Source organism: Protopterus annectens, chromosome 2.part1, assembly GCF_019279795.1.
Source record: "Protopterus annectens isolate FY-2018-M chromosome 2.part1, PAN1.0, whole genome shotgun sequence".
NCBI lineage: Eukaryota > Metazoa > Chordata > Ceratodontiformes > Protopteridae > Protopterus > Protopterus annectens.
The window spans coordinates 1,395,090,245-1,395,117,599 of record NC_056729.1 but is presented as its reverse complement, the minus strand read 5'-3'; the positions used below and the strand labels follow the sequence as shown (position 1 = coordinate 1,395,117,599).

The window sequence follows — 27,355 nt, the reverse complement described above, 5'->3', positions numbered from 1 at the left end:
CTCAAGTAAGTCCCACCCTACAATTGGAATTCATAGTAGCAAACTTGAATATGATTTCTTGCATGGCCTCCCTTCCTAGTCACAGACTTAAGAAAATAAGATCATAGCTATGCATGATTCTTTCCAACGACAATGTACCCATATCACTAGTTCTGCAGGCACTGAGATTGATGGCAACGACCATCACCTTAGTACCGCTAGCAAGATTCCTCTTGAGAATACTTCAGTGGTTTCTATCTTCCCAGTGGTCCATCCTCACTCATCCTGTGTTTTATTGCATCATAATTACCAATCCTTGTAAGAAGGATTTATCTTGGTGGATGGAATCTGAGGAAACTCTTCTGGGCAGAACATTTGCTTCTCCTCTTTCCCAGGCCATAGTGACCATGGATGCCTCCCAAATTAGGTGGGGGCATTTTCAGGGAAGGACTTTCCAAGGCACTTGGTTCTCCGTAGAGATCAATCTGTATATCAGTGTTCTGGAGCTGAGGTCAGTGCTCTTAGTTTTGCAAGCCTTTCAAACTGTCCTCCCTCAAGGAAAGATTGCATTTCAGTCAGACAACATGTCAGAAATTTGGTACATCAACAAGCAAGGTGGAACCATGTCTTACCCCCTCTGTTGAGAAGCTGTCAGAGTGTATGGCAGTGGGCGATATCTTCAAAACTACTTTCTGTTAGCAATGCACATTCCGGGAAGCTTGAACCTGATAGCAAACAAATTGAGCATGTGCATCCTCCTACCTCACATGTGGTCTCTCAATCCCAGAGTGGCAAAGGAGATTTTCTGCCATTAGGGTCAGCCTTGCTGCAACCTATTTGCATCCTCCCAGAACAACAAGTGTAGTAGCTACTTTGCCCTATTCCCCCTTCAGGAGGAGTCCCCGAGAGATGCTCTCCTTCCTGATTGTCCCTCAGAACTACGCTATGCATTTTTCTCGGTTCCTCTGATACCCTTGTTCATCAAGAAGGCCATAAGGTTGTAGAGCAAGTGATTCTCATTGTCCCATTTTGGCCTGGAGAAGTTTGGTTCTCCTTTCTTTGGCCTTACCTACTTCAACATCCATGGACTTTGGACCCAGATCCAGATCTCCTGTCTCATCCTCAGGGACTAGTTCACCCCATTCTGACAAATCTCAAGCTTACAACTTGGTTACTACAGTTCCATTGATTGCCAGGGGAATTAACTTATCTTCCCCTGTTCAAAACATTTTGCTAGTTTCCCACAAACCTTCCACAAAGAGGCTTTATCTTAGCAAATGGAAAAGATTTTCTTTATGGGCATCTGATAACAAACCTGATCCTTTCTCAGCTTCCATTAAAAATATCTTGAAATTTTTGTTTTCGCTGTTCGGGCAAGGAGCTTCTTCTTCCACCCTCAGGGTACAGCTAGCTCCTATTTCTAACTTTCATAATGGTTTTGAAGGGCAATCTTTAATTTCATATAGGTTGTGCAGGGCCTTTCTAAATAGGGAGCCTCTAGTTCCCTGTGATCTTACTATGGTTTTGCTATCCTTGATCCAATTCCCCTTTGAACCGGCTGTTACCTGTGATTTGAAATTTCTTTCATGGAAGACTCTTAATAGCTATCACATCCACTAGGAGAATTTCAGAGATTCATGCGTTATCTTCAAAACCTCCATATTTAATTTTTCATAAGAACAGGGTGTCACTGAGAACCAATCCATCCTTTCTTTCAAAGGTTGTATCTGAGAGTAACATTAATCAGTCCATTGAATTGCCAGTGTTCTTCCTAATTTTTCAAACAAAGGTGAATACTGCTTACATCTATTGGATGTCCACAGACAATTATTATTTCCTTTTCAGGTCCTTCCATGGATAAATCAGTTTCTAAGATTACATTATCCAGGTGGCTAAAAGACTGCATTGTATTTGTCTACAACAAGAAAAATCTCTAAGCTGACAGCTCCAGTTAGAGCTCACTCCACAAGAGCTGTAGCCATATCTGCTGTTTTTCACTCCAAAGCTTCCATGGATGACATTTGTGCAGCAGTCATGTGGGCTTTTCCTCATACTTTTATCACTCATTACAAAAAGGATCTGGTCTCCAGGGGAAGTGTGTCATTGGTTCTATGATGCTCAGAAATATCCTTCCATAAGGCCTCCCAAGATACAAGGTAGCTAGGGACCCTGTCCCATCTATCAAGGATATATGAAGATTGACAGCAGCAGATAAAGAAGTTTTGTACTCACCATAACGTTCCATCTGTGTTGTCGATCTTCATTTATCCTTAACTTTTCCCACCCTCCTTCCCCCTCCTTCAGAGTCCTTGAGGATCTTACCATAATCATGGCTATTTGGTTCCTCATGTATGGCCTTGGACATAGCCTGTTCAATGGTTATACTATTACCTTTACCTAATTAATTATAGCTACAAACTTGATCTGAGATAACTTAGAAAGAGGCATTCTGTGTAGGAACTTGGCTCAGGAGTTTTTTGGCTCGCGTGAGCTGTTGTAACGGCCAAGCCAGTTCTAAGACTCAGAACCGAGCCCCATCTCTCAAGGATAAATGAAGATCGGCAACACAGATGAAACGTTATGGTGAGTACATAACTTCTTTTTCCCCACTTACCTCTTTCATCCCCATCATACCTCCAACTCCATTTTTTAAATTCTTGATTTTCGACACACAGTTTTATTTGTAAAATTAACCTATTTAATGAATTTACTGTTGTTATAGACATTAGCAGATAATCACAGCTTGTCTTAAATAACACCATGTTGAAATTGCCAGCTTTTTGCACAAATGCCCTTGCCAGCATCATCTGTTGGACAGGGGTGTTTTATTTTTAATGCTATTTTGTGGGGATGCTGAAGTTTCAGAAAATTATTTTTATAGAGATAATGCTGAATATGCAACAAGAGTTCATTCTTGCACATTAATCCGAATACAGTTACAGATTTCAAGTACTCTAGTTTGTTTAAATATGACATTGTGAAATGGGAGCTTGTCTTCTCCTGATTTGTTTATCCCAAAAAGATGCATATCTTATTCTTTCTTTGCAGTTGAATTTTAAATTTGCCTGATTCAGGGTTTTGTGAGATAAGTGCTTATTCTGACTGGTCTGTGGTCTAGCATGATGCTAAACTGTGGCAATGTGATTATCAAAGGAGAGACTACTGTCCACGTGTCCCAAGGTCTCTTATCACACCTTTAGTGTTAAGTAGACTATCGCCTATGTGGTAGTTCATGGGTACAGAGTTTTTACCAAAAGGGATGACAGTGCACTTTTTGGCAATGAGCTTGAGGCCATGGCTTTGACACCAGGCATCTGTCTCAGTGAGACCCTTTTGTAGGATGTCCACATCTTTTGGAGTTTTGATTACAGCTCCTAGTTTGCAGTCATCTGCGAACTTTGTTAGCCAAAGACCTTCTGTGTTAGCCTGTACTTCAGAGAAGTAAATACCAAACAGGGGAGGACCCAGGACCGAACCCAGTGGTACTCCACTTGTCACTGGTCTGAAGTTGGATTTAGAGTCTACAGTGTAGGTTCTGTCAGTGAGCCAGTTGGCAACCCATCTTGTAACATAGGGATTTATACCTAGTTTAGTGAGTTTATCTATCATTCCAGAGTGGGGGATGGTGTCGAAAGCCTTGGCGAGATCTAGATAGGCTGTGTGAGCCACCTTACCTTCATCTACGGCTTTGGTGACCGCTTCAAAGAAGTCTATCAGGTTTAGGAGACATGATCTGCCTTTTACAAACCCGAACTGGGTAGGGTCCAGAGTTTGGAGATTACAAATGTCATTGTTTATAAGTTCCATGATGATACGTTCCATAGCCTTGCAGACTAGGCTCATCAGGCTGATGGGGTGATAGTTCCCGGGGTCCGTGGTGGCTACCCCTTTGTGGAGTGGGATAACCGTTGCTGTGCACCATTCAGTGGGCACAAAGCCTAAGGTGAGGCTATGATTGAACATGCTACTTAGGTGGGGTGCCAGTTCGTTCTGTAGTTCATGTAGAACGCAGCCTGGGATGTTGTCAGGTCCCATGGATGCTGTGTTCTTGGCTTTGGAGAGTGTGTTTTTTACCTGTGCAGCCGTAATTACAGGAACTTTCCATTCTTCCGGTATAGAGATGGGCCCTTTAGAGGGTGAGAGAGGGGTAAAGTTACCACTGAACCTATCTGCCATGATGTTGGCAGTATCAGTTGGTTCTTTATATTTAGTGCCATTGTGCTGTAACTCAGAGCAGATCTGAGTGTTGCCATTGAGATTCTTGACATAGCTATAGAAAGCTTTGTGGTTGTCTTTAGAATCAGTGGCAATTTTGTTTTCGTAACTAGCTTTGGAGGATTTTATGAGGGATCTCAGCTTCTTACTGAGGCTGACCACGGAGTTCCTCCAATTCATGTATTGAGGTCAGACCCTAAAAATTTTTGTCCTTGTACTGTAAATATGTAAACATCATTTTCACAAGTCTTTTCAAATGCCTGTACCGCAGTGTTTGTGGCAGAGATAAAAGCACTTTTCCTTGTAAACCTCTTTCGTTGATGCTCACCCATAGAATTTGAGGCAATAAAATGTGTTGCCAATTTAAGTTCCATGGTGAAAAGTTTAAGTTCCAGTAAAGGATCAGCTACATCAAATCTTTTACTTGGAATAAACCTAAACCCTTTCTCAAATAATAAGAAATTATTTAAAGTGATGACAAGATGATTGTAGTTAAAAATATTGAAATCAGTGTGCTTTAGCATAATGCCATCTAATTCATATGTTAGTTCAGTTTCTGTCACTTCCCTATCTCTCACCATTTCCTTGATTTGCATGTGACTACCCTGTTTTCATTAGATATTGCATGTAGTTTGTTGTCTGAGGTCCCTTTTCCCTCCCCTGGCTTGACCGATTCACTATTTGCTCGGGCCGCCGGAGTGGCGGAAAATCTAAAGGATCGTCAAAGTTAAAATTCAAACCTATATACTGTTGTACTGTGTATCAGTCCTACCTTACTGACCATTAGGAGCTGTACTCGTACCATCACTGATACTGTTATTTTAACTAGATCCACCATTCTTCCAATACACTCCCTCTGTCTTTTTAGTTATGTTAGATTTAATAGGGCATACTGTTTGACATCCCTTACAATGTTCTGTTTTTTGTGCTCATAATGGCCAAGCACTGTTTATCTTCCTTAACAAAAATATTATCGTACATCTTTTTATAATTTACAAATAACAAATCATCTTGTATTTTATTGGTCAAATTCTCCATTTAGTTCATTAAATCAGAAATTAATGCATCATTATGTTTTTCGATCATCTTTGTTGAACTATCACTTATGAAATAAACACTCATATATTTATTTACATGAAAACAAAACATATTGATGTGGTTTACTATCATTTCACCGGATTGCAGAACAGCGAATCATGGTTATTCTGAACCAAAACCGCAAAATTCAAATTAATGAACAAAAAAAAACTTGAAGTGTGGTGACTGTAAATATCGACTTCTACATTTTCAAACAGTCACCACACTTCTGGGAACAGGATCACTGTGCGTTGTACAATAAACAACAAGTTTGCAGAGGGCAAGACCCCCTGCACCCCCCATGTTGGGGCTGCCCCCCGCTACACATATATAAAACTCCGGGATCACACTACAGTGAGGGAAAGGGTACATTTCCCGATCCCCACTATAGTGCGATCTGCATCACACTGTTAAAACTCACAACAGCGAATGCTGTTTTAGGTTTTAACATTGTGAAAATTTGTTTTTTATGTAGTGCGAAAGTGCCGTTTCGCACTAGTGAAAATCAACTAAAGTCACATTGGGGAAATGATAATAAACCTATTTACATATTCTCAGTTACAAACAGTATATTTATATACATGAAAACAAAGTATATTGTCTTATTCTCAGTTACAGACATTATACATCACATATAATCTTCTGTGTACTCAATGTTAATCCAGCATTACTTAGCTCAGTCAGTTCCTGACTTCGTTTAAACCTCATTCTCACCCAAAACATTATTCTGCAGTTATTGTTCCCATAATTCCCATTTTTTCTATATAGTTTGCTCCTTTCCTTTTCTAAAAATCCCACTTCCGGTTTTTTTATCTGTTATTATATTTACAGCTTCAGATATGATTGCTTTTGACTTTGATTTCCATTTTCTAGTAATTATTTTTTGTCAGTCACCAGAATTAAACTTAACCAGGCTTTGCTTTAAATCAGATCCTGCATCCTAGTTCAGAGAAATCATTTCCTTAGTTACACCAATTTTTTCACCTAGTTTTTTTGACAGAGTAGTTTGTAGGGAGTTTGAAAAGCTTGACAACTAATTACACTCCCAAACAATATGCTCCCAATAACCCATTGCTTCCCCGTCACACCCCAGTCTTTGCAGTCTACCTGAGTAACAATTATTTGAGTCGGCTTGGGGTATAAAATACCTATGCAAACACTAGAAGCAAAAATTAGTTAACCGCTTTTGTCCTGTATTCCATAAGGAGGACTTCTTCAGAACTACTGACCCAATCAGTTCACGTGTTGAAATACCTTTGCTCATTAAAATCAGTCAAAATTGAAGTGACAATACTTCATTTATGTTGCCTACATAAAAATAAATTCTAGAATAACTCAGCTATACAGTATATGTGTGTGTGTGTGTGTATGTGTGTGTGTGTGTGTGTGTGTGTGTGTGTATACATACATATATATATATATATATATATATATATATATATATATATGTACACACATATCTATCTATATAAATATATATAGATATATATATATATATATATATATATATATATATATATGAAAATAGTAAACCCTATATATGAGCATTCCTAAATAATTAAAATTAACAAAATAAAGTGAGTGTATTATTTACTTAAATACCATGAATATAATCGAAGTTTGGCTGCCTATAGTTTCAAAACAGAATTAACAGAAATATTTTTATTTAATGCAGAATTGTTTTAGTATTTAATCTGAATTGCCATATGATGCTTATCAGTCCCCAAGTTCATTCATCAGCATTTTTTATTACATAACACTTACCTCATCTTCACAAACTTGCTGTAATGCAAGCTATTATCACGTGAATGTGTGTTTTACCTGGAAAAAGGGAAGTTGCAAATTTACTTCAGTTCTTTTAGTGTTGCATCTCTATTCAATAGTAAACATTTGAAATGTCGGGACCCGCTAGAGCAAACCAAAAAACATGGAGAAAAAAACAGACTTAGTGACTATACTAAGTCCAGGATGGCCATTTCTCAGAATATTTCCTTTTCTCTGAAGAATCGTGATCTTGGAGTTGATACGTAAGTTTCCAGTTTGAGATTTGCTCTTCACTTGTAGTTTCTGTCTGTTTTTGGGGTCAGCATTTTGAGTGCAGACATTGTAATAGGGAGCCCTGCTCACGTTATTAGGAACTTCTTGTTGAGCAGTTTAGCAATTTTTTTTTAATTATTAACAGCAAAAGAAGTTATAAATGGTATAAATTGTGTATTATGTGTACCTTTATAGCACCATGCAGTACACAAAACTGAATTTATAACCCATGACCTAGCCAGGCAAGACACATTCGTGTATATTGCCCAGAGTCAGAATTTTCACAAATAACCACTGGTTAAAAAGGGAAAAAATCTCTTTAAAGCTTGCTGTAACTTTATTTAAAAAAGTATTTATTTTTGTGGAAAAACTCACCAGTCTGTAAGAGATTCAGAAAGTTTTCCTAATGTCTGGAAATTTCTTAATGTGATGTTTTATAAATGAATACATCAAGCAAGTATTTTGTTTGGATTTATTGTAAACTATATTTAGTGATATATGTTTTCATTGCTGTATGTTTTACCACATTGCTTTGGTTTACTTGGCACTTTTTGCTTGCTTGTAGATGTTGCTGCAACTGCTTACCTTATGGGATTATGACATTGCTATTTGTATTTGTATCTTTAAATTATTACTTTATTATACATTATTCTGGCCATTATGTGTCCTTGTTATTTTGCTACAATACCGGTGACTAATTTCGCATTTGTAACTCCAAAAAGTACTCTATGGAAAGTGTAACAAAATGATGACTAATAATCAACAAAGGACACTAGAACAGCACAGTTTACTGAGTGCTTTCATTCAAAGGAATACAAATTTCTTTAGAATAAGTTTATTCTGAAGATCCTGTGGTAATTTGTTATCTTGTGTACATATTTATGCCTATTATCCTTTCTATAGTAATAGTTTCAATATACTTTTGGATAGTGCTGTCTCCTTATATAAAACAATTTTTATGTAATCTGGTGCTTGCACACACAATGAATTGATGTGGATTTTAAATTCACAAAAAATGGGGAACATTTTTTCAAGAAATTATAGTAATTTTGGACAGGTGAACTGGTGATTGGTTTAACATTATCATGTGATAGATGCAAAAAAGTTTTTAATCAAGGATTTTATTGGCAAATTTATTCTGAAGAAATCTCAGCATTTTTGGGATAAAGGTGCTCAGTTTGATTAAATAGTTTGAGCTGCGCTGTGATGTATATCCAGGTTTTCATCTTATAATGTTGCCACTGCACAGCAAGAGGTTCTCTGGTTCGATTCTCGTCTGGGTTGCCTTCTGTATGGAGTCTGTATGTCCTCCTTGTGCTCAAGTGGATTTTCTATAGGTGCTTTGGTTGCCTCTCACACTCAAATGACATGCATTACATGGATTAGACTCTCTAAATTGACAGTAGGTATGAATGGTAAGGAAGAAGAACCACAGCAGGGCTAGCCACCCAGTGGTGTGAACCTTGGCTCTAGTTGATTATCTCTGCTGAAGTGACACCTCATCCCTATGCAGAAAATAGAAAAAAAGGGGTTGTGACTGGATGGATATAGATCTTTGAAAATACTTCAGATAACATAGTTTTGTGATATTAAACAATGTCCATTGTGATTATTAAAAGAAAATAAATTATCTGTGAGTTATTAACACATTGTAAATGATGTACTACACGTTTAAGATATACATCTAAAAACTACAAAGTAAATCAAGTATTATCTCCCAGAAAAGAACACACTACAAGCAGAGTAGCATTATTAAAGTACATAAAAGTGTTTGATATGACAGTCCCTTGGCAAAAACATTATCTGAATGCAGTTCCATCAGTCTGGGATAGTTCAGGTATTGAAGGAAGTAGCCAGTGGCCAATGCCACTTCATCTGCTCACTTAGGTGTGATTGAGACCTGTATCTCAGGTAACACCCAATGAATCCGTGGAAGTCAGGTTTGAGTACATAAGAGGAGTGGGGAAGTGTAAATGTCTGTTAAGAAGTGCACTCCAATTTTGCTGGGATACCAGTTTATGAAAACATCCGCTAGTAGTGCACATGTCCAGCATTACATTGTGCTTACCTGCCACTATATGTTGAGGGGAGTGGGGCATAAAATAAGATGCTTGGAACCCCCATTTTATTTATAAAACTATCCTTAAAACTGAAATCTGTAACTTAGTATGGCTAAAAAAAGGCATTGCACTGAGACAAGTTTAGAACAGTAAGTTTGCACATTAACTAGCACTGCTATGATATCACAATCTAACCTATTCTAGTGCAAAACCCAGGAGACTACCCAAGGAGACCTCTGTATAACCCAGTCCACAGACTACAGTACCCCATCCAAATAGAGGTCTGCAAAACATGGATATGCAATTTCAGAATTACTGAGTAGCCAGCTTGGTAGATATGGTTGTCCAGAGACAATGTAACAGATGTCTCATGTTCATAGACAACCATTTAATCCTTAAATAAACAAACACAGAATGCGAGAGATGCACATAATTAATTACACTGCAGGCAAAAATCTCACATACAAACAAGGTTGTCAAGAACACACATATATACATCCACCGTGTGTAGTGAACAAGATGATTGACGTCAGTAATTGGCTTAGTTTTGGGTGCCTTTCCAGAGAAATTCAATATTTCTCAGCATGAGAGGATTGTTAAATCCATGTGCTTTGTAAAGGATGGTCTACACCTGTCTCCCTTAGGCTTCTGGATATCGGCTACAATTTTATTCAGCCCCTTAGAGCCTTTTTAAGTAATGACAAATTAACAAATTTACTGACATGGCAAATAAACTGAAAGAAACCTGAAAGTGTTACTGCTCAATGCTAGTAGCCTAAGCAACAAACTCCATAACCTACTAGGTCTCCTCACTGTGGACAGTATAAACATCTGTGCCATTACCGAGATATGTTTTAAATCTGCAGAAAGTAATTTGGCAGTGCAAGGCTTCAGTGCCTTCCACACATTTAAACCATCAGCTGCACAGACAGGTACAAAAGCTGGAGAAGTCTCAGTGTGTATCATCAGCAAACATAATTCAAAGTTGGTTAAACAGGATGATGCCATGGAATTTATACGTTTATATCACGTGATCGAACAGTGAAATGTTCGAACACGTAATAATCGACACCAAAATGCTGTAATATCGAACGGCAAAAAACCCCATAAAAACACCCAAACAAACCATAAAAACACTCTAAGCAGGGGGGAACCCCGCTGTACCCCCCACCCCCTGCTACTTAAATATACCAACTCCAAGATCGTACTACAGTGCAGACAATGGAAAACTTCCATGTCCTCACTGTACGGAGATCTCCACTGAACCGTTCAGCATTCCGACGGTTCAACATTTAGGGGTCGATTATTATGTGTTTGAACATTTCACTGTTCGATCACGTAATATAGACCCAAATTTACCTATGTGCGAATCACCATAGACAAAGTACCATACCATATCCTTGCAATCTGTAAGTCACCCTCTATGTCCATAGTATCCCATAGTTTGTACCTATACCTACTGGAGAAACTCACCATTAAACCGAACACCCTATTCATGAGAAACTTTAACAACCCCTCTATAGACTGGGAAAGTTACACTACCTCATACTCACAAGCACACTGAATCCTGGACTTTATTAACACAAATACCCTTGACCATATTGTGTGCACACCCACCAGAAGTTCAAACATATTGAACCTGGTACTTACCAATATGGATGAGCACTGCACCTCCCAGTGGCATGTCCTCACTGATGAAAAATGCACTTGATAACCCCAACAAACTATGTAACAAGAACTATTCCAAAGCAAATCACATCCTGTTAAGTGATAGCTTGTCCAAATTCAGTGCCCTTCCCAACTCTGAGTTCACAGCAACCTATGCAGAATTGTTCACAGAGACCCTCTACAACCATATAGAGGGTTGTATAGAGGTTGCTGTACCTACTAGATTTAAGCCCAAAATAAACTCTAAAAACAAACCACATTGGTGGAAAAAAGGGGAAAAAAAGTCCTAGCTAAAATCAGGAAGAGTAATTCCCATAAACAGGAAGCTAAGAGGACTAATTAAATCCAACAAAGCCAGTTATGAGATCAAGATAACCTCACAGCGTAAGACAACCAGAAGGCCTTCTTCAGCTATGTCCAAAACCTCAAAGGCAGCACACATTAGTGTGCAGAACTGGTGGTCAGTGGTACCTCCTTCACTGAGCCGAGCAATATAGCGAATTTGCTGGCTGACAAATTCAGCCAAACTTCAACTGCAGCAGTGTGAATCCAGCTGGTGAGCAGTCCCCTTGAACTATTCTCTTTGGCTGTGTAAGCCTATATACAGGAAGGCAGTTGGTCCTGTGTGGAGGGTTGTTGAGGACACCACTATGACTAAAGGAGTAAGAGATAGTACTGGCTAATGAGTATAAAAATAAGTAAAATATTCAGTATGTGTCAAGTCCAAGTACTACACTTGCAAATCCCTTGTTAAAACACTTTAATAACATGATACACACTGCAGCTGTCAAATAAACAGTAATACATTTAATGGCATCGAATAAGGATGTTTTCAGTAATATGCCAAAAAATACAATCTTTACATATTGTAACACTTTAGGTGCCATACCCAGTGCTAGGCCTTGTAGTTGGAATTAAGTTTGCCATTCACTTAGTTAACATTGGCCCCAGTCAGATAGATTGTTGGTTTCTTTTGGATTTTGTAACGTAGTCAGTATCAGCTCACTTTAAGTTCTGCTGTGCTGCAGTGATTACAGCATAAGTGTACATGTGGTTGTGTGTGTTGGGGGATTGAAAACAAAGGGGAAGTCTCTAGTACCACCTAGATTTTCATTGCTTTAGTTTTTGTATCTTAATTGCTAATTGTTACATTTATTTGATGTTCCTCCTGATACAAGTGCCTCTACGTACTGTTATGTTCGGCCCTCCTAATTAAAAGATAGCCTTCTAACTTTCACTCTTGCTGATACATTGTGAATGCAAGTGTTGTCGGGTTCCTTTTGTCTTTTGTGGATATAGCTAATGCAGAAATGTGTTACATTTTCTATTTTCTTTTTTGAGTTTGTCTAACCACTGTTTCACCATTTTAGCCAGGTCCTCTGGCCTGGCTAAAACATTTCTGTCCTCTGTATTTATAATCTTTTTTAAATGCAGAGAAGCACCTTATGCTAACAACTGTTAATCAAATGATTACACAGTTTCTGGCTGTCACTCTCTCTCTCTCTCTCTCTGTCTTTCTCTCTCTCTCTCTCTCCCTCTCCCTGAGCTTGTGAATGAATGTCAAATACTTATAAATTGAGTTTTCTATGAGTTTTTACATGAGAATAGTCCTCTTTGAAGGAAGCTGTAGTCTCCTAACAAAACTAATTCTGCCATCACTACTAAGCACCAGTTACTGACTGCTTTACTGCCAGCAGCTTTCAGCAGTTTCTTCTTTAATTCTTTCCTAGTGCTTCAGTTCTGGATATCCTGTCAGTAAGAGCACATGTTCAGTTTCCTGTTTCTAAGGTGACCCAGCATTTTTTCTGCTCCATAATTCCTCTTGCTCCTCATTAGTTTCATGCTTTTCATCATAAAATATAAACTTAGTAATTTACTTCTCACTACTTTGCTGAACAACTTGTAGGTATGCCTTTTTTCCTTTTTATTTAACACCTTTGTTAAAGTGTCACGTAAGATATAGACACACAAAACATTAGTAGAAAAGAAAACAAATCAGATTAACATTTATTTCCATATACGCTCATTAAACATTACAAGTTTTATTCTTTATAAATGTTGTATTTCACTCCAACATTATATAAATCATTCAATTCCTGCCTTCTCGTAAACCTGATTCCTACTCCTGAACATTATTCTGCATGTATTCTTCCCACAAATTCCATTTATTTTTATGTTATGTGCTTATTCCTCTTCTAGTTCTTTTGTCTCTTTTCAAATTTTCAATACTTCAAATACAGTTGATTTAGATTTTGATTTCCATTCTCAAGTCATTCATTTTTATCAGCCAACAGAACTTAATAAGGCCTTAGTATGTCTAGACAGTTTAGATCCTATGTCCCAATTTTGACAGAGAACTCTCTAGCGATTTTTTTTTAATCTGCTAACTCATTGCACTTCCAAAAAAACATGTCCCAGTTACCTCTTTTTTCTCATCATAACTCCAACATTTGCTATCTGGCTGAGGAAAATTCTTTGAAATCTGCTTGGGTATAAATATACCTATGCAAATACTTTTAAGGAAAAATCCCAAACCTTCTGGACTTGTTGCATGCTTGCAAACTATACATATGTCCTCCCATTGTTCCCTTTTGAATTACCTTTCCAATGTCTCTTCCTGCTATTTTCTAACCTCCTCTTATTGATTCTTATAGTTGTCATGCAATATTTTATATACTATATTAATTATCCCCCTTTTAAAAGCAGGTTGTGTTCTAGATTTGACTAAAAATTCTATCATGACAGGTCTTTCACTTAGGAGTCCTCTATCCCTTTCTCTTTGCTTATACTCTGATTTCAATCCCTCATAAAGGAAAACAGTCTTTTACCTGCAAGCCGAATTTCTTCACATCATCCCACTCTTCTACCTTTCCCTCTGTAGTTATTTGCCCCAACACCTTGGATATTTTGCCAGTTTTCACTAGTAAATTCCAGTCCCATCCTGCATATTTGCCATACCCACACTTGCAATCATCCCTACTGGCAAATCTCCATTTTCTGCCCATGTATTGGATTAGTTTATAGAATACTTTCTACAAGTTTATGAGTATAATAATGTTCTTTGTGTTTCACTGTTGCAGTCATCACATTTGGGTTTCTCTGCCAGGGTAGCTCTTGGCCAGCCTGAATACCAGAGGCTTAGTATTTCTGTGTCGGTTGCTGTTGCTTCAGGACTGATGTCAGGTCATCAGTAGTATAAAGTAAGGCAGCCGATGCCATTACATCAGTCTTTCTTGCCATGGAGCCCGAAGCAGAAGCAGTTTCCACGAATGCCAGTCGGCCGCTACCTGAGTGTCGTCTTCCGAACTGAAGCTGAAGTCTTCTAAAGCTAAGTAACCCGTTGGGGATCCTTTTTTCTTGCAGTAACCGATGTCAGAAAAAGTTAATAATTGTCTCGCCTGTGGAAAGCAAATACCACACCGAGACTTTCATTCTTACTGCGTCACTTGCTTAGGCCAAGACCACGATGTCCCTCACTGTCGTTTCTGCGCTTTGTTTAACGCCAGAACTATATGCCTTCGGGCCCTTATTGTAGCTAGATATTTTCACTTCCAGACTTGAATTCTGATATGGCTTTGGTAAGCCATCCGACAGCAGATCTTCCGAAAAAATGTAAAGATAAAGGCAGAGACAGCCTGCATAGGTCCAAACCTACCGACGACGCTCCCGTTAAGCTAGTCATCAGTTCTCAGGTCCTCATTGAGGCACTTTCGCAGCCCCTGATGCCTGCTTCTGTGGATTTGCAGGCCACTACCGAGATCCTTTCGGAGTCCGGTATGCCACAAAACTCTTCTTCGACTAAGGATCCTGTGGTCGTCTCTACCTTGGATGGGTCCGGAGCCGCTGAGCAGGCACCGGCTTCCGAGAAAGTCCTTCACATTACTGATTCTCGACACAAACCGACGACTTCTTTTGCGACTACCATTCTTTCGAAAACTACCGAGTTTCTTAGGCCCAGGTTACGAACCACACCAAAGAAACTGACAACCCAATCTCAGGCACCTTCTCAAATGCTTAAAATGGCAGAAGACCTTATCATGTTGATCAAGGGAAGCCAAGCTACCCCTTCCAAAAGAAAAAGTGATCTGTCCCCTGTAGTTTTGTCTTAGCAGGAGCCCATTGACGCTGATGCATCTGAGAATGAAGACATGCAACCAACCCCTGTCTGATTATGAGGATTCTGATGCAGAGGGTTTTTCCTTCAGCCTCTCCCCCAGATGATTTTTCCTTTGGGGAATCCCTTCACACCATAAGGGAGCATTTTGAATGGGAAAGTCAGGACTACCTTGAGTCTAAAAAGAGACTCAGGAAATTCTTAGATCTTCCACAGCACAGACCCCTAGCCATCCCCTCAGTCCTAAATGTTGTGGAGGATGTTTTCCTGGAATCCAGCTTGACTCTTGACACCCTCCCTCCTGCACCCAGAAAACCAAACAGGTATAACAGAATCCCTGATTCACACAAATTTCTTTTTAAAAATCCTACTGCTGACTCTGAGGTAATTTCTCAAGGGCCTAAAGGAATTAAAGCAACCTCTGTTAAGAATCCCACCCCCTCAGATAGGGATTCCTGAGCACTAGACAGATGGGGTAAAAAAGTATACACCTCAGCTATTTGTGCTATCAGAGCATTAAATTGTCAGTTCCATATGCTAAAATTTCAGCAACATACCCTGGAACGCCTCAAACAAAAAATGTCTTCCTTTCCTGCTTGTGCAGAATCTAAAGAGTTACAGAAGTTAATGCATTCTGCAAGTCAAGTAACTAAACACACCTTGCACTGTGGTTTTGACACCCTAGAAGCTTCTTGCAGGCAGCAGTCACCAGTTCTGTCCTTAGAAGGCATGCGTGGCTTAAGGAACAGTCCTTGCCAGACCATGTTAAATCTAAATTGTTGGATGCTCCCTTGCACAAAGACAACTTATTTGGCACTAAGGCAGAAGAGGTCTTAAAAAGGATGAAAGAAAAAGCAAAATCTATGCAGACAGTTAAGGATTTCTTACAGGTCCAGCCACCCATGTTCAGCAGGCATTGTCCCTCCAAGCACTAGTCCTTTCCTGCTCCCACCAGGTCAGTTCAGCCCAGACCCCAGGGAACCAGACCCCACAGACAGCAGCCACAGGGAATCCAGAGATCCAAGCAGTGGACTACCTCCACTTCAAAACCAGGGAGTTCTAAGCAACCCCCTTATGGTAAGAACTTGCAATGACTTTCCTCCCTCCCTGTGCCCACCTCAACTTACCCCTAGGAGGAAAACTCTCCTTTCATGCAAACACCTGGGCCACCATTACCAACGACTGCTGGGTTCTCAACATAGTGTCCCGGGGATACAAATTTTCTTTCCACACCCTTCCAACTCCAAAAGGGTTCCCAGATCTACCTCAAAACCAGTGGGCAGAGGTGCAAAAGCAAGTCCTTTCCCTGCTCTCCATGAGGACAGTAGAGCACGTTCCTGAAGCACAGAAAGGCCAAGGTTTCTACTCCAGACTTTTTCTGGTACCCAGGAAAGAGAGCACCTGGCGCTCCATCCTCAATCTATCCATTCTAAACACCTTCCCTGTAATCCCAAAATTCAGAATGCTTACCCTCCAGCAGCTGCTACCCCATGCTGTCCAAGGATGCTTGGCTAGCCACCTTAGACCGAAAGGAGGCCTACCTCACCATTCCTATCAGGGAATCATGCAGGAAATATATGCGTTTCAGGGCAGGATCTCAGCACGTTCAGTTCTCTGCGCTTCCCTATCTACTGCTCCCAGAGTTTTCACAAAATGTCTGGCTCAAGCCATTGCCTTTTGCAGACAAAGGAATATCCTGATTTACACATACTTAGATGACTGCCTAATTCAGGCAGACAGCCAAGAAAAGCTGCTCAAGCACCTGGCCTTTGTAAAGTCCCTACTAACCTCCCTAGGTTACACAATCAGTGAAAAGAAATCCAAAGAGGTACCCACCCAAAGGATTATATTCCTGAGAGCAAGCCTGGACACAGCATCCCAGATGGCATTCCCTACACCAGAAAAGCAAACCTTCCTGACAGCCTACCTCTCTCAACTAGCCACCAGACCCCAACTATCTGCAATGAAAATCTTGCAAGCTCTGGGTTTAATGGCATCTTGCATTCTACTCCTTCCATATGCCAGACTGCATATGAGGAAACTTCAGTGATACCTAAAAAACTTTGGTGTCGACACTCTCAAGACCTGGAGACTGTTATACCTGTAATACCTTGTCTCAGAAAAGAGTTTCTTTGGTGGGAAGCAGTATGCTCCCTCAACATAGGACTACTTTTCTCACCACCACCTCACGCCACCCAGACCCTCACCACAGATGCATCAGGTTACACCAGGGTTGCACACCTGGACGGCAGGTGCATACAGGGCCAATGGAGCCCACAGCAAATCCATTTGCACATCAACCAAAAAGAGATGATAGCTGTCCAGCACGTCTTGATAGCTTTCAAGCCCCTTCTCTCCCCAGGGGCTCTCCTGATCAAAACAGACAACACGACTGTGATGTGGTATATCAACAGACTCAGTCCTACCCTCTATGCATGCTGGCCATGACCCTTTGGCACACAGCCTCTGCCATGCAACTCCACCTGTTAGCACAATTCCTACTGGGTTCTCTCAACTCTCTGATGGACCACTTAAGCAGAAATCTTCTGGACCCACATGAGTGGCAGCTCAACAGAAGAACCTTCAACCTAATAACTCAGAAATGGGGCATTCCGAAGGTCGACCTGTTTGCCTCCCACACCAACCATCAGCTCAGCAAGTTCTGTACCAGGGAGCATCACTGCATGGCTTGGAAAGTGGATGTCCTGTCCTTCCCCTGGGTCAATCTATTGGTCTATGCCTTTCCTTCACTGCCTCTCATCCCCAGGGTACTGCTCAAAATAAAGGAAGGAAAACCAAGGACAATTCTTATAGCTCCAGACTGGCCTCACCAGCACTGGTACCCCTTGCTGCGCAGTCTGTCCCCTCTGCCACCTTGGCATCTCCCTCAGATTCCAAAACTCCTGACCCAGGGGGAAGGGGAATTCATGCATTTCCAATTGCAGACTCTCAATTTGGCACCTTGGCTTATTCCCTAACCCCCGATCAATCTGCCAACCTAACAAACAGTTTCTAGATGTTATACGTGAGGCCAGATGCCCTAGCACTAGGAAGTCTTATGCTGACAAATGGAAAAGGTTCTGCACCTGGATTTAGGCTAAGGAAGCCAATACGGCACAACCCTCCCTCCCTCTGATCCTGGATTGCTTAGCTGACCTGCTACACAGTGGACTCCTTTTACTCTATTAAAATTCATGCCTCTGCTATCTCTGCTCATGTTCCCACTGAGCAGCCCGTTTTCTCACACCCTCTGATCACACAGCTCTTAAGAGGGGCTAGCAACTTGAGGCCACCCAGAAGAGCACCAACCCCAACTTGGGACCTTAACTTTGTGTTGGAAAAGCTCACCGTCTCTCCCTTTGAAATTGCCTCTTCAGCAGAGCTAAAATTTCTCTCCTGGAAGGCAGCTTTCCTTCTGGCCATCACTTCAGCCAGAAGGGTCTCCGAGCTGCAAGCACTCATGACTGTGGAACCTTTCATCATCTTCCATGCTGACAGGGTATCCCTCAGGACTAACCCATCCTTCATGCCCAAGGTGGTATCCAGTGTGGCTCTCAACCAATCCATTCATTTGCCCACCTTTTTCCCTAACCCACAGAACAAGGGGAAAGGATGCTGCACTCTCTAGATGTGCACATGCAGCTCAGATTCTATGCAGACAGGACTAAATCATTCAGAAAGACTGATCAATTGCTGGTTAGCTTTGCTGCAGGGGCAGAAGGCAAAGCCATCTCCAAACAAACCATCTCCAAATGGATAGCACACTGCATCCATTTCTGCTACAAACAACACAGAAAGCCTCCCCCCCAAGGGGGTCAGGATTCATTCCACCAGAGCAGCCTCCACCTCTACAGCTTTCCTCAGAGGAGTCCCCACCAGGGACATCCTGGAGGCTGCCACCTGGACATCTGTTTACACCATCAGCAAACATTACCACCTACCTATCTTCTCCAAATCCAGGGCAGGGTTTGCCTCTGCAGTCTTGCAGGGCATCCTAGCCAGCCCCTAATTTCCTTGACTGCCTCAGCCCTTTTTCTCAGCTTTGGGAATCAGCCCAAATGTGATGACTGCAACAGTGAAACACGAAGAACATAGTTTAGTTGTGTACACTTACCATAAATGTAGATTCGAGTTTATTCACTGTTGCAGTCCTGGTTTCCCCTCCCTCCATCCCCTCTTCTTTCTTCTCTTTCCTTACAAGGGACATATTGGTATTTATTTCTATTGGTGGGGTTCTTCCACCAGAACCCGGCTTCCACTTAGGGGCCTCTGACAGGCTAGGGGAAGAAAAACTGATGTAATGGTGTCAGCTGCCTTACTTTATACTACTCGAACATCTACATTTATGGTTAGTCTACACAACTGTACTTTCTGCATGATGGTTTTTATTCTTTCTTATGAATCTGCATCCAAAATCCTACTGTTACCTTATTTTTTGAACTCCTCCCTCTGTCATCATCATCTCTTTCCACTCGGAACTATAACTTTCTGCTTGAATTATGTATATGAGTCTTAACTGCGTAGCTTTAAAATATCCCTTCAGATTAGGTAATCCTAATCCACTTTGTTGTGTTGGGATTTATGCTACATAAGTCTTGCCCTCATTTCCCTCCCAAATGAATACCTTCAACTCTTAGGAGCATAGGAGATTACTAGGCAATCGACCCAGAGGTTATTTTTAAGCCTAGCCATTTCATCCCAATGTAATACCATGAAAATGTTAGTACCCGAGATTGCATTTAGTGATGACTGCTCATATCCAGGAGGGTTGTGGGCGCTATCCCTGGTAAGAATTTACGGTGCCCCATCCGGTCGTAAAGGTTCCTCTTGAACAGTGTCATAGAGGTGCTGTGTTTCACATGAATTGGTAGCCTGTTCCAAAGATGCGGCAGTAACTGGGAGATAAATCTGTCCCTCTAGTATGTCCTATTTAAGTCACAGGCCATATTTAGGTCACTGGAAAGTACAATTGTGTACACTTACCATAAATATAGATGTTCGAGTGTATTCCCTGTTGCAGTCATTATATTTGGGTAATCTGCTGGCAGGTTGCCCTCAGTCGGCCTGAATAACAAAGTCTTGGGTCCTGCATCAGTTGCTGTCTCCTCTTCTATGATGTCAGGTCATCAGGGGTATAAAACTTGCAGCCGACGCCATTTTATTCAGTTTTTCTTGCCTCAGATGTCAGGTGCCCCCCAAATGGGGAGCAAAAAAATATATATAGATACACTTTTAGAAACATAAACTTTACCTTCAACTAAAAGCAAATACACCACAAAGGCTTTTGAGTATAGTGAAGGAAAGGAAAGGTATAGAAAGGGGGATGGCTGGTGGGTAACCCGGACTGCAACAGTGAATACACTCAAACATCTACATTTATCGTAAGTGTACACAACTGTACTATGTTCTTCGTGTTGCAGTCATTACATTTGGGTAGAATCCCAAAGCTATGGATGGGAGGATGGAACTAAACAGCATTAGGAGCGGCTATAAGGCCCTGCAGGACTGCAGTGGCAAAGCCTGCCCTGGATTTGGAGACGAGAGGGAAATGATAATGCTTTGTGAAGGTATGAACAGAGCTCCAAGTAGCAGCTTCTAGAATGTCTTTGGTTGGAACCCCTCTGAGAAAAGCTGCTGAAGTAGAGGCAGCCCTTGTGGAATGTGATCTGATCCCCTTGGGCACAGGTTTACCATGGTGCAAATAGCAGAAACTAATGCAGTGGCTTATCCACTTAGAAATAGTCTGCTTTGATATAGCCTTCCCCTCTGACCATGCAGCAAATGCTCAAATTTTCTTAGAGATTTGGTCCTGTTTAAGTAGAATCTTAGTTGTCTGTGTACATCCAATGAATGCAGAATCTGCTCCCCCTTGTTCTGCGGATTTGGGTAAAATGTTGGCACATGAATGGTCTGGTTAAGAGCCACACTGGATACCACCTTAGGCATAAAGGAAGGATTGGTCCTGAGGGACACCCTGTCCAGGTAAAATATAATAAAAGGCTCCACTGCCATAAGAGCCTGTAGTTCTGTAAGAAATCTTTTACAGTTTGCATAGATTTAGCTTTGTCTTTCATTTTCTTTAAAACCTCTTCTGCCTTATTACCAAACAGAGTATCATGCTGCAAAGGGGCATCCAACATTTTAGCTTTAACATGATCAGGCAGATTTTGCTCATTGAGCCAGGCATGCCTTTTAATCACAGATCCAGTAACGGCAGCCCTGCAAGAGGCCTCCAAGGAATCAAAACCACATTACAAAGTATGCTGTCCAACGTGTTCTGCTGAATGCAATAATTCCTGTAACTCTTTATTTTCCACACAATCAGAAGTCAACATCATTTTCTGTTTCAGTAAGCCCATAACATGCTGTTGATATTTAAGCATATGAAACTGGCAGTTTAAAGCTCTGATTGCCAAGATTGCAGACATATAAACCTTCTTACCCCATCTATCCAGCCCCCTGGAATCTCTATCAGAAGGGGTAGGATTTTTGCCTGTAGAGGCCTTTACACCCTTGGGACCCTGAGAAATAGTCTCAGGATCAGCAGCAGGATTTTTGAAAAGAAATTTGTGGGAGTCAGGAACCCTGTAATTTCTGTCTGACTTACTAGGAACCGGAGGCAGGAAATCTTGAGACATGCTTAATTCCGAGAACACATCATCAACAATGTCTAATACAGGAGGTATTGCCAAAGGCCTATGCTGAGGAAGAAGAAGGAAATCCCAAAGCTTCTTTTTTGATTCAGAGAAGTCCTGACTCTCCCTGTGAAAATGTTCCCTTAAAGTATGCAAAGTCTCTCCAAAAGAGTAATCCTCAGGAGGAGATGCAGATGGGATGGATTCCACTGCATCAGAATCCTCATAGGGTGGAATAGAAAATTCCTGATCAGAAGAGGAATCAGAAGAAATGGAAACCTGATCTGAAGATTCATAATCAGTGCCTTGCCTAGGCCTCTTAGCGGGGGGGGGGGTTGGTAACCCCTGATCAAGGTAATTAAATCCTCAGCCATTTTGATCATCTGTTTTTAGGCATAGGGGCCTGAGCACATGACTCAAGCATTGGTTTTTTAGACATAGAAGTTGTTTTTGACCTTGTTTTTGTTGCTGGCGTCAGTTTAATATAAAAGTGTTGAGGCCTGAAAACACCCTCAGAAGCCGGTGCCTTCTCAGCGGCTCCTGACCCATCCAAGGGAGAGACATCCGCGGGTTCAATACTCTGAGAATCTCGTGGCATACCGGACTCCAAATGGGTCTCAGTAGAGGCCTGTGACTCAGAAGTAGCGGGTATCAGGGGCTGCGAAAGCGCCTCACTGAGTACCGATGACTGGCTTAGGAGAAGCTTTGTTGTCGGTTTTGGACCTCGACGGTCTGTCTCTGTCTTTTTCCTTGCATTTTTTTGTGTACTCTGGTAGCCGAATTGCTAACCAACGACATTTCAGGATAATTAAATCTTGAACCAAAATATTTAGATGCAAAAATATACTGACGCTTAATAGTGTGTTGGTTAAATCTAGCACAAAACCGACAGCAAGGCGTGTTGTGATCTGGGCTTAGGCAAGGAATACAGTACAAATGAAAATCCTTATTAGGTATTTGCTTCCCACAAGTAATGCAATTATTAACTTTTACTGACATCGGTAAGGAGCAAGAAAAAGTTTCCCCAACGGGGTACTTAGCTTTATTTTGAAGACTTTGGTTCTGAAACTCGAATACGAAAATTCCAGGAGTCAGCGACCGGAACTTGCGAACCGCCTCTGCTTCACACATCGCGCGGCAAGAAAGACTGGGTAAAATGGCATCGGCTGCATGTTTTATACCCCTGACGACCTGACATCATGGAAGAGGAGACAGCAACCAATGCAGGACCCACGACTTTGTTATTCAGGCCGACTGAGGGCAACCTGCCAGCAGATTACCCAAATGTAATGACTGCAACAGTGAAACACGAAGAACATCTGGTATCCCTAGTCCAGTTTGATTTACTGATATGTAGCAAATTCATTAGGTTGTCTACAACCTTTGCACTGAATGTTAAAAATATGTCTAGAGTGCATATAAAACTAAAGGGATCAAACACATTTTTACTGCTCAGATCTTACTATCCATACCCATAAAGAAGAGCTTCGAGCTTCTCAGTTTTTGCATTATCTTTTGTTTAGTCTATTCCACATATCCTTAGCTACCATAACAAAAAGCCTTTTTAATATATACACCTAAATAATTCATCTTATTGGGCCTGATTCCAAAATACTTGCTCTCAGTATAAGTGATCACTTATGTTGAATAACATAAGAACAAGTTGAGAACAGGTATTTTGGAATCTGGCCATCTGTGCAGGCCTTTTTGTAGATACTTTACATTGACGTAGGTCCCTTACACTGAGAACAAGTCTTTGAGAACTAGGGTAGACTTATACTGAGAGAAACTATTTTGAAATTTGGCCCATCATGTGCCCATGAATATGGCTATTGCTGAACCAAGTCATGTGTGAGTACATAATTTATAGCTATAGCCTTTGTTTTATCTTCATTAATCTTATATCCTGAAAAGACATGAAACTGTCTCAAAATGTTCCACAACACTGATGTGTCTTTTTCTGGATTTATCAAGTACAAAATAATATCATCTGCAAATAAAGCCAAATTTTCTTGATTATCATACCACTCTAATCTTTGGATTTCTTAGCCCCTTATTTTGTCTGTGGGTGTCTTTAAATGTAAAGTAAATGGAAAAGGGGGAAGAGGACACCCCTACCTGGTTCCTCTATTCAGATACAACTTATCACAGAGGACCCCACCAACTTTAATTTTTGCCTCCAATCCTTTATATATCCTCCTATTTAAATGGTAGCGTTCGAAAGACATGCATGCATAAACGGGCGTGCTTTCATTAAAGGATGGGCGTTGAGCTGGCATCTTGGCGTTTCGTAAAAATCTACTGGCAATCATTAGCGGACCAGAGTTCCGGTGTGGCGACCCCTTACGGTGAAAAAGCCGAAAGACAAACAACAACTGTATCAGGAAATGCAATGCTTCCACTGCTGTAGCCATAAATTCCCAGATTACTCTGTCGAATGCTTTTTCTGCATCAAGACCCACCAGCAAGAGTGGTATTTTTCACATTTTTTTTCCCTATGGATCATCATTGTTTTATTAATGTTATCAAATGTTTGTTTCCCCTCCACAAACCACAGTGATCCATATCTATCAGTGTTGACAAAGCCTTTGCCATTCTTTTTCTAGTACAAACACTTTATGAAATGAGTATATATGACACTTAATCTGACAGGTCTTTACCCTCTTTTGGTGATACAGCCAGTACAGCTTTCTTCCAAGATGCTGGAGTTTCACTTCCTTTTAAAATACTATTAAACTTCATCACTTTCTTCCTTCCTAAATTCCAAACTTCCACCAGAATGCCATGTTTCTGGAGACTTTCCTGCAGATTGAGTATATATCCCTGTTTTTATCTTATCTCCTCCAGTCTTAACTGTTAGTTCTTTGGCCTCATAGTCCTGTAACCTTGGTATAATTAAGTCTTCCATAAATGTTTCCATTTGTGCTTTTTGTTCAGCTTTATACCAATTTTCATAAAATTTCCAAAATATCTCTAATGCATCTATAGGATGTCTAGTTATTTTTCTTGTCATAGGCTCTTTATGTTTGGTGACAACCCTTTCTACTTTTTGTTGCCTAAGTCACTGTGCTATACATTTTTTGTGCTCTGGGGTTGCTATCAAAATGTTCCTTAATAGCAATCGTTCTTAATTCATGCATATTATCCTGATGCTTCCTTATTTTCTCATTAGCATTCTGCAGTTGCTTCTCTTCTTGTTCTGTGAGATTCTCCTTATTCTTCTATACTTTAACCTTTGTTAGCCCTTCTGAATAATTCCTATTACTTCTTAACCACATTTTTATCTCTTTTACTTCTTCCCACTTTTAAATTCCATTTTCATTTTATGCCACTCACTAGTTATTCTTTCCGAAGAAATTTCTATCCTCACTGAAAACTGTCATATAATTTCCACTACCCATTCCATAATTTTCTCTCTTTTTAACACATAGGTGGAAAAGCACCAGTATCTTATTATTACTTCATTACTCTGTCTTCTTGTCTTATTTTGTATCAGTGCATTATCTGAAATAGTTATTGGATGTGTGTCGAAGTTGTCAGTTAAGTGCACATACTCCTGCAAAATGTAATTCCATCTAGTTTAGCCCAGTTACTGTACCTTGGAGAATATTGTATAAATTCTGAGTTCCTACAACTGAAGTCACATTTTCCATAACAAATATTTTCACAAATGTCTTAAGGAATCTATCCTCCTTTGTTATATTTTCCCTTCTAGGTCCCCATGATGCATTCTTACTACTGTAAATCAAGTTCAAGTCCCCAACTGTAAGTAATATTCCTTGCTAAAAGCTAATTATTTCTTCAAATTTTTCTTAAGCTCTGTAATAACTCCTCCCTTGCCAGTTGACCCTTACTAACACAAACCTATCATTATTGTCTTTTTCATCTTCTGTCAATATTGGAACCCCTCTAGCAACCGGTATTATTAATATTCCTTTTCCCCTAATGTTCTGCTGTTCTCCATCCTGAAATCCTTTCTCTGTCAAATTCACATGCTCATTTATTTCCAAATATGTCTCCTACAGCATTGATATTTGCACTCTGCATTTTTATAATGTAATTTAGTATTATTTCCTTTTTTGTCAGTACCTTAAGGCCATTTACATTTCAAGATACTATGGGTAGAGTAGCAGTTGTGATAAAAAGCTATTGTTCCCACTTGTTATATATGACTGTTTTTTTTGTCTTACAGGCACACACTAATGTTTGACTGGCTGACCTTATATACAGTTGTTTTATCTCATCTCCATTTCAACCCTGTGTCACATTTCTCAGGAATATTTGCTTTAATGAAAACCCTCAAACAAACAAACAAAAAAAAAACTAAATACATTTTCAAAACACTCTCATTCCCAATTAACGTAGAACAAATACACAAAACTTTGTACAGTAGGTTTAACCCTCCAGATTGGAACAATTGCACAGCTGCACCCACTGGCATAACCTAATCTAAAATTAAGGTTACCTATGCTAAAGAGCATGTTGCAGCCTGTCTTCCCACCAGTTGTTGTCTGTATTTTTTCTTATCTGTGTTCCTCTCCCCAATATGAAAAACAGCCTGTAGGCTTTCAGAAAACAGTAACTTTTAACACTAAGTAAAAGTACACTGGCTACCTTTAAATAAAACTAAATTATCAACTGTTGTATTAAATTTTGGGTACTGAGGAAACTATTATCTTTTATTCATGTTCCATAATTTCAGACTTTATGTTTTACTGAACTTCTTGCAATAGTATCTTTAAATTTTGCATTTTCCTCAGCAAAAAATTCCCATAACTCTCAAGATTATTTACTTGCAGATACAGACTGCTTGTCTTTATGTAAAGTAGTCAGCAATGAGAAAAAAAAAACTGCTGACAGTCGGCAGGTGCATTAAGAAATCTTTAACATTTCATTCAGAACAGAATATACAGATTCCCCAGTTAGGTGCCTTCAGCTGCAGATGTTTTGTCTCACATTGAGAACATTTTTTAATGGAAAAATACAAGCAAATATTTTTGCAGATGCAAGAAGCTTAGCATTTTCATTGCCTTCATTATTTTGTCTTTTTTTTTCAAGCCATCTCAATTATCATTTTCATTGTTTCATTTATCTCTGCTTGTACAGAAGTTCTGCATTTAGAGATCTTGTAGTAAGTTGTCTTTCTTGGCTGTCTGGAAACGGGAATGTGTTAATAGTGTAAATTAATTATTAAACTTGACTAATAGCCTTACTGTTGCTTTGGCGTATATGAAGGTAGTGAAATGCTTCAGCATGCATATTTTCTTGTTAGACATTTAGACCAAGCCTGACATCAAATAAAGCAACATATAATATGTATTGAATCCTTTTTCTGTCTACAGATATATGCATTTCATGTGGAAGTTTAAATGTATCTCTGGAACATCCACTCTTCACTGGGGGCATGTGCCAAAACTGCAAGGTAAGGATGTGAAAATGCAAGCATGTTCCTGCTCAGTCAGTAGCTAATTCTTTGTGTTTTTGCTAAGAATTGTATATTTAGACAAGATGCTTTCTTCTGGGCCTTATTTTTAATATGTGTGTTAATAATGTATGGTTATTATTTTTTG

General features: G+C 40.1%; 1 protein-coding gene across 7 annotated transcripts in view; it reads left to right on the top strand.

Moving 5' to 3' along the window:
• The window catches only part of DNMT3A (DNA methyltransferase 3 alpha), a 5,166,949-nt gene that overhangs the window by 4,068,675 nt on the left and 1,070,919 nt on the right, over positions 1-27,355 (top strand). For all 7 annotated transcript variants that reach the window (XM_044062880.1, XM_044062879.1, XM_044062877.1 and 4 more), the window contains one exon: positions 27,128-27,207. In XM_044062880.1, coding sequence (XP_043918815.1) covers positions 27,128-27,207 — 80 coding nt within the window. The remainder of the gene's footprint in view (positions 1-27,127; positions 27,208-27,355) is intronic.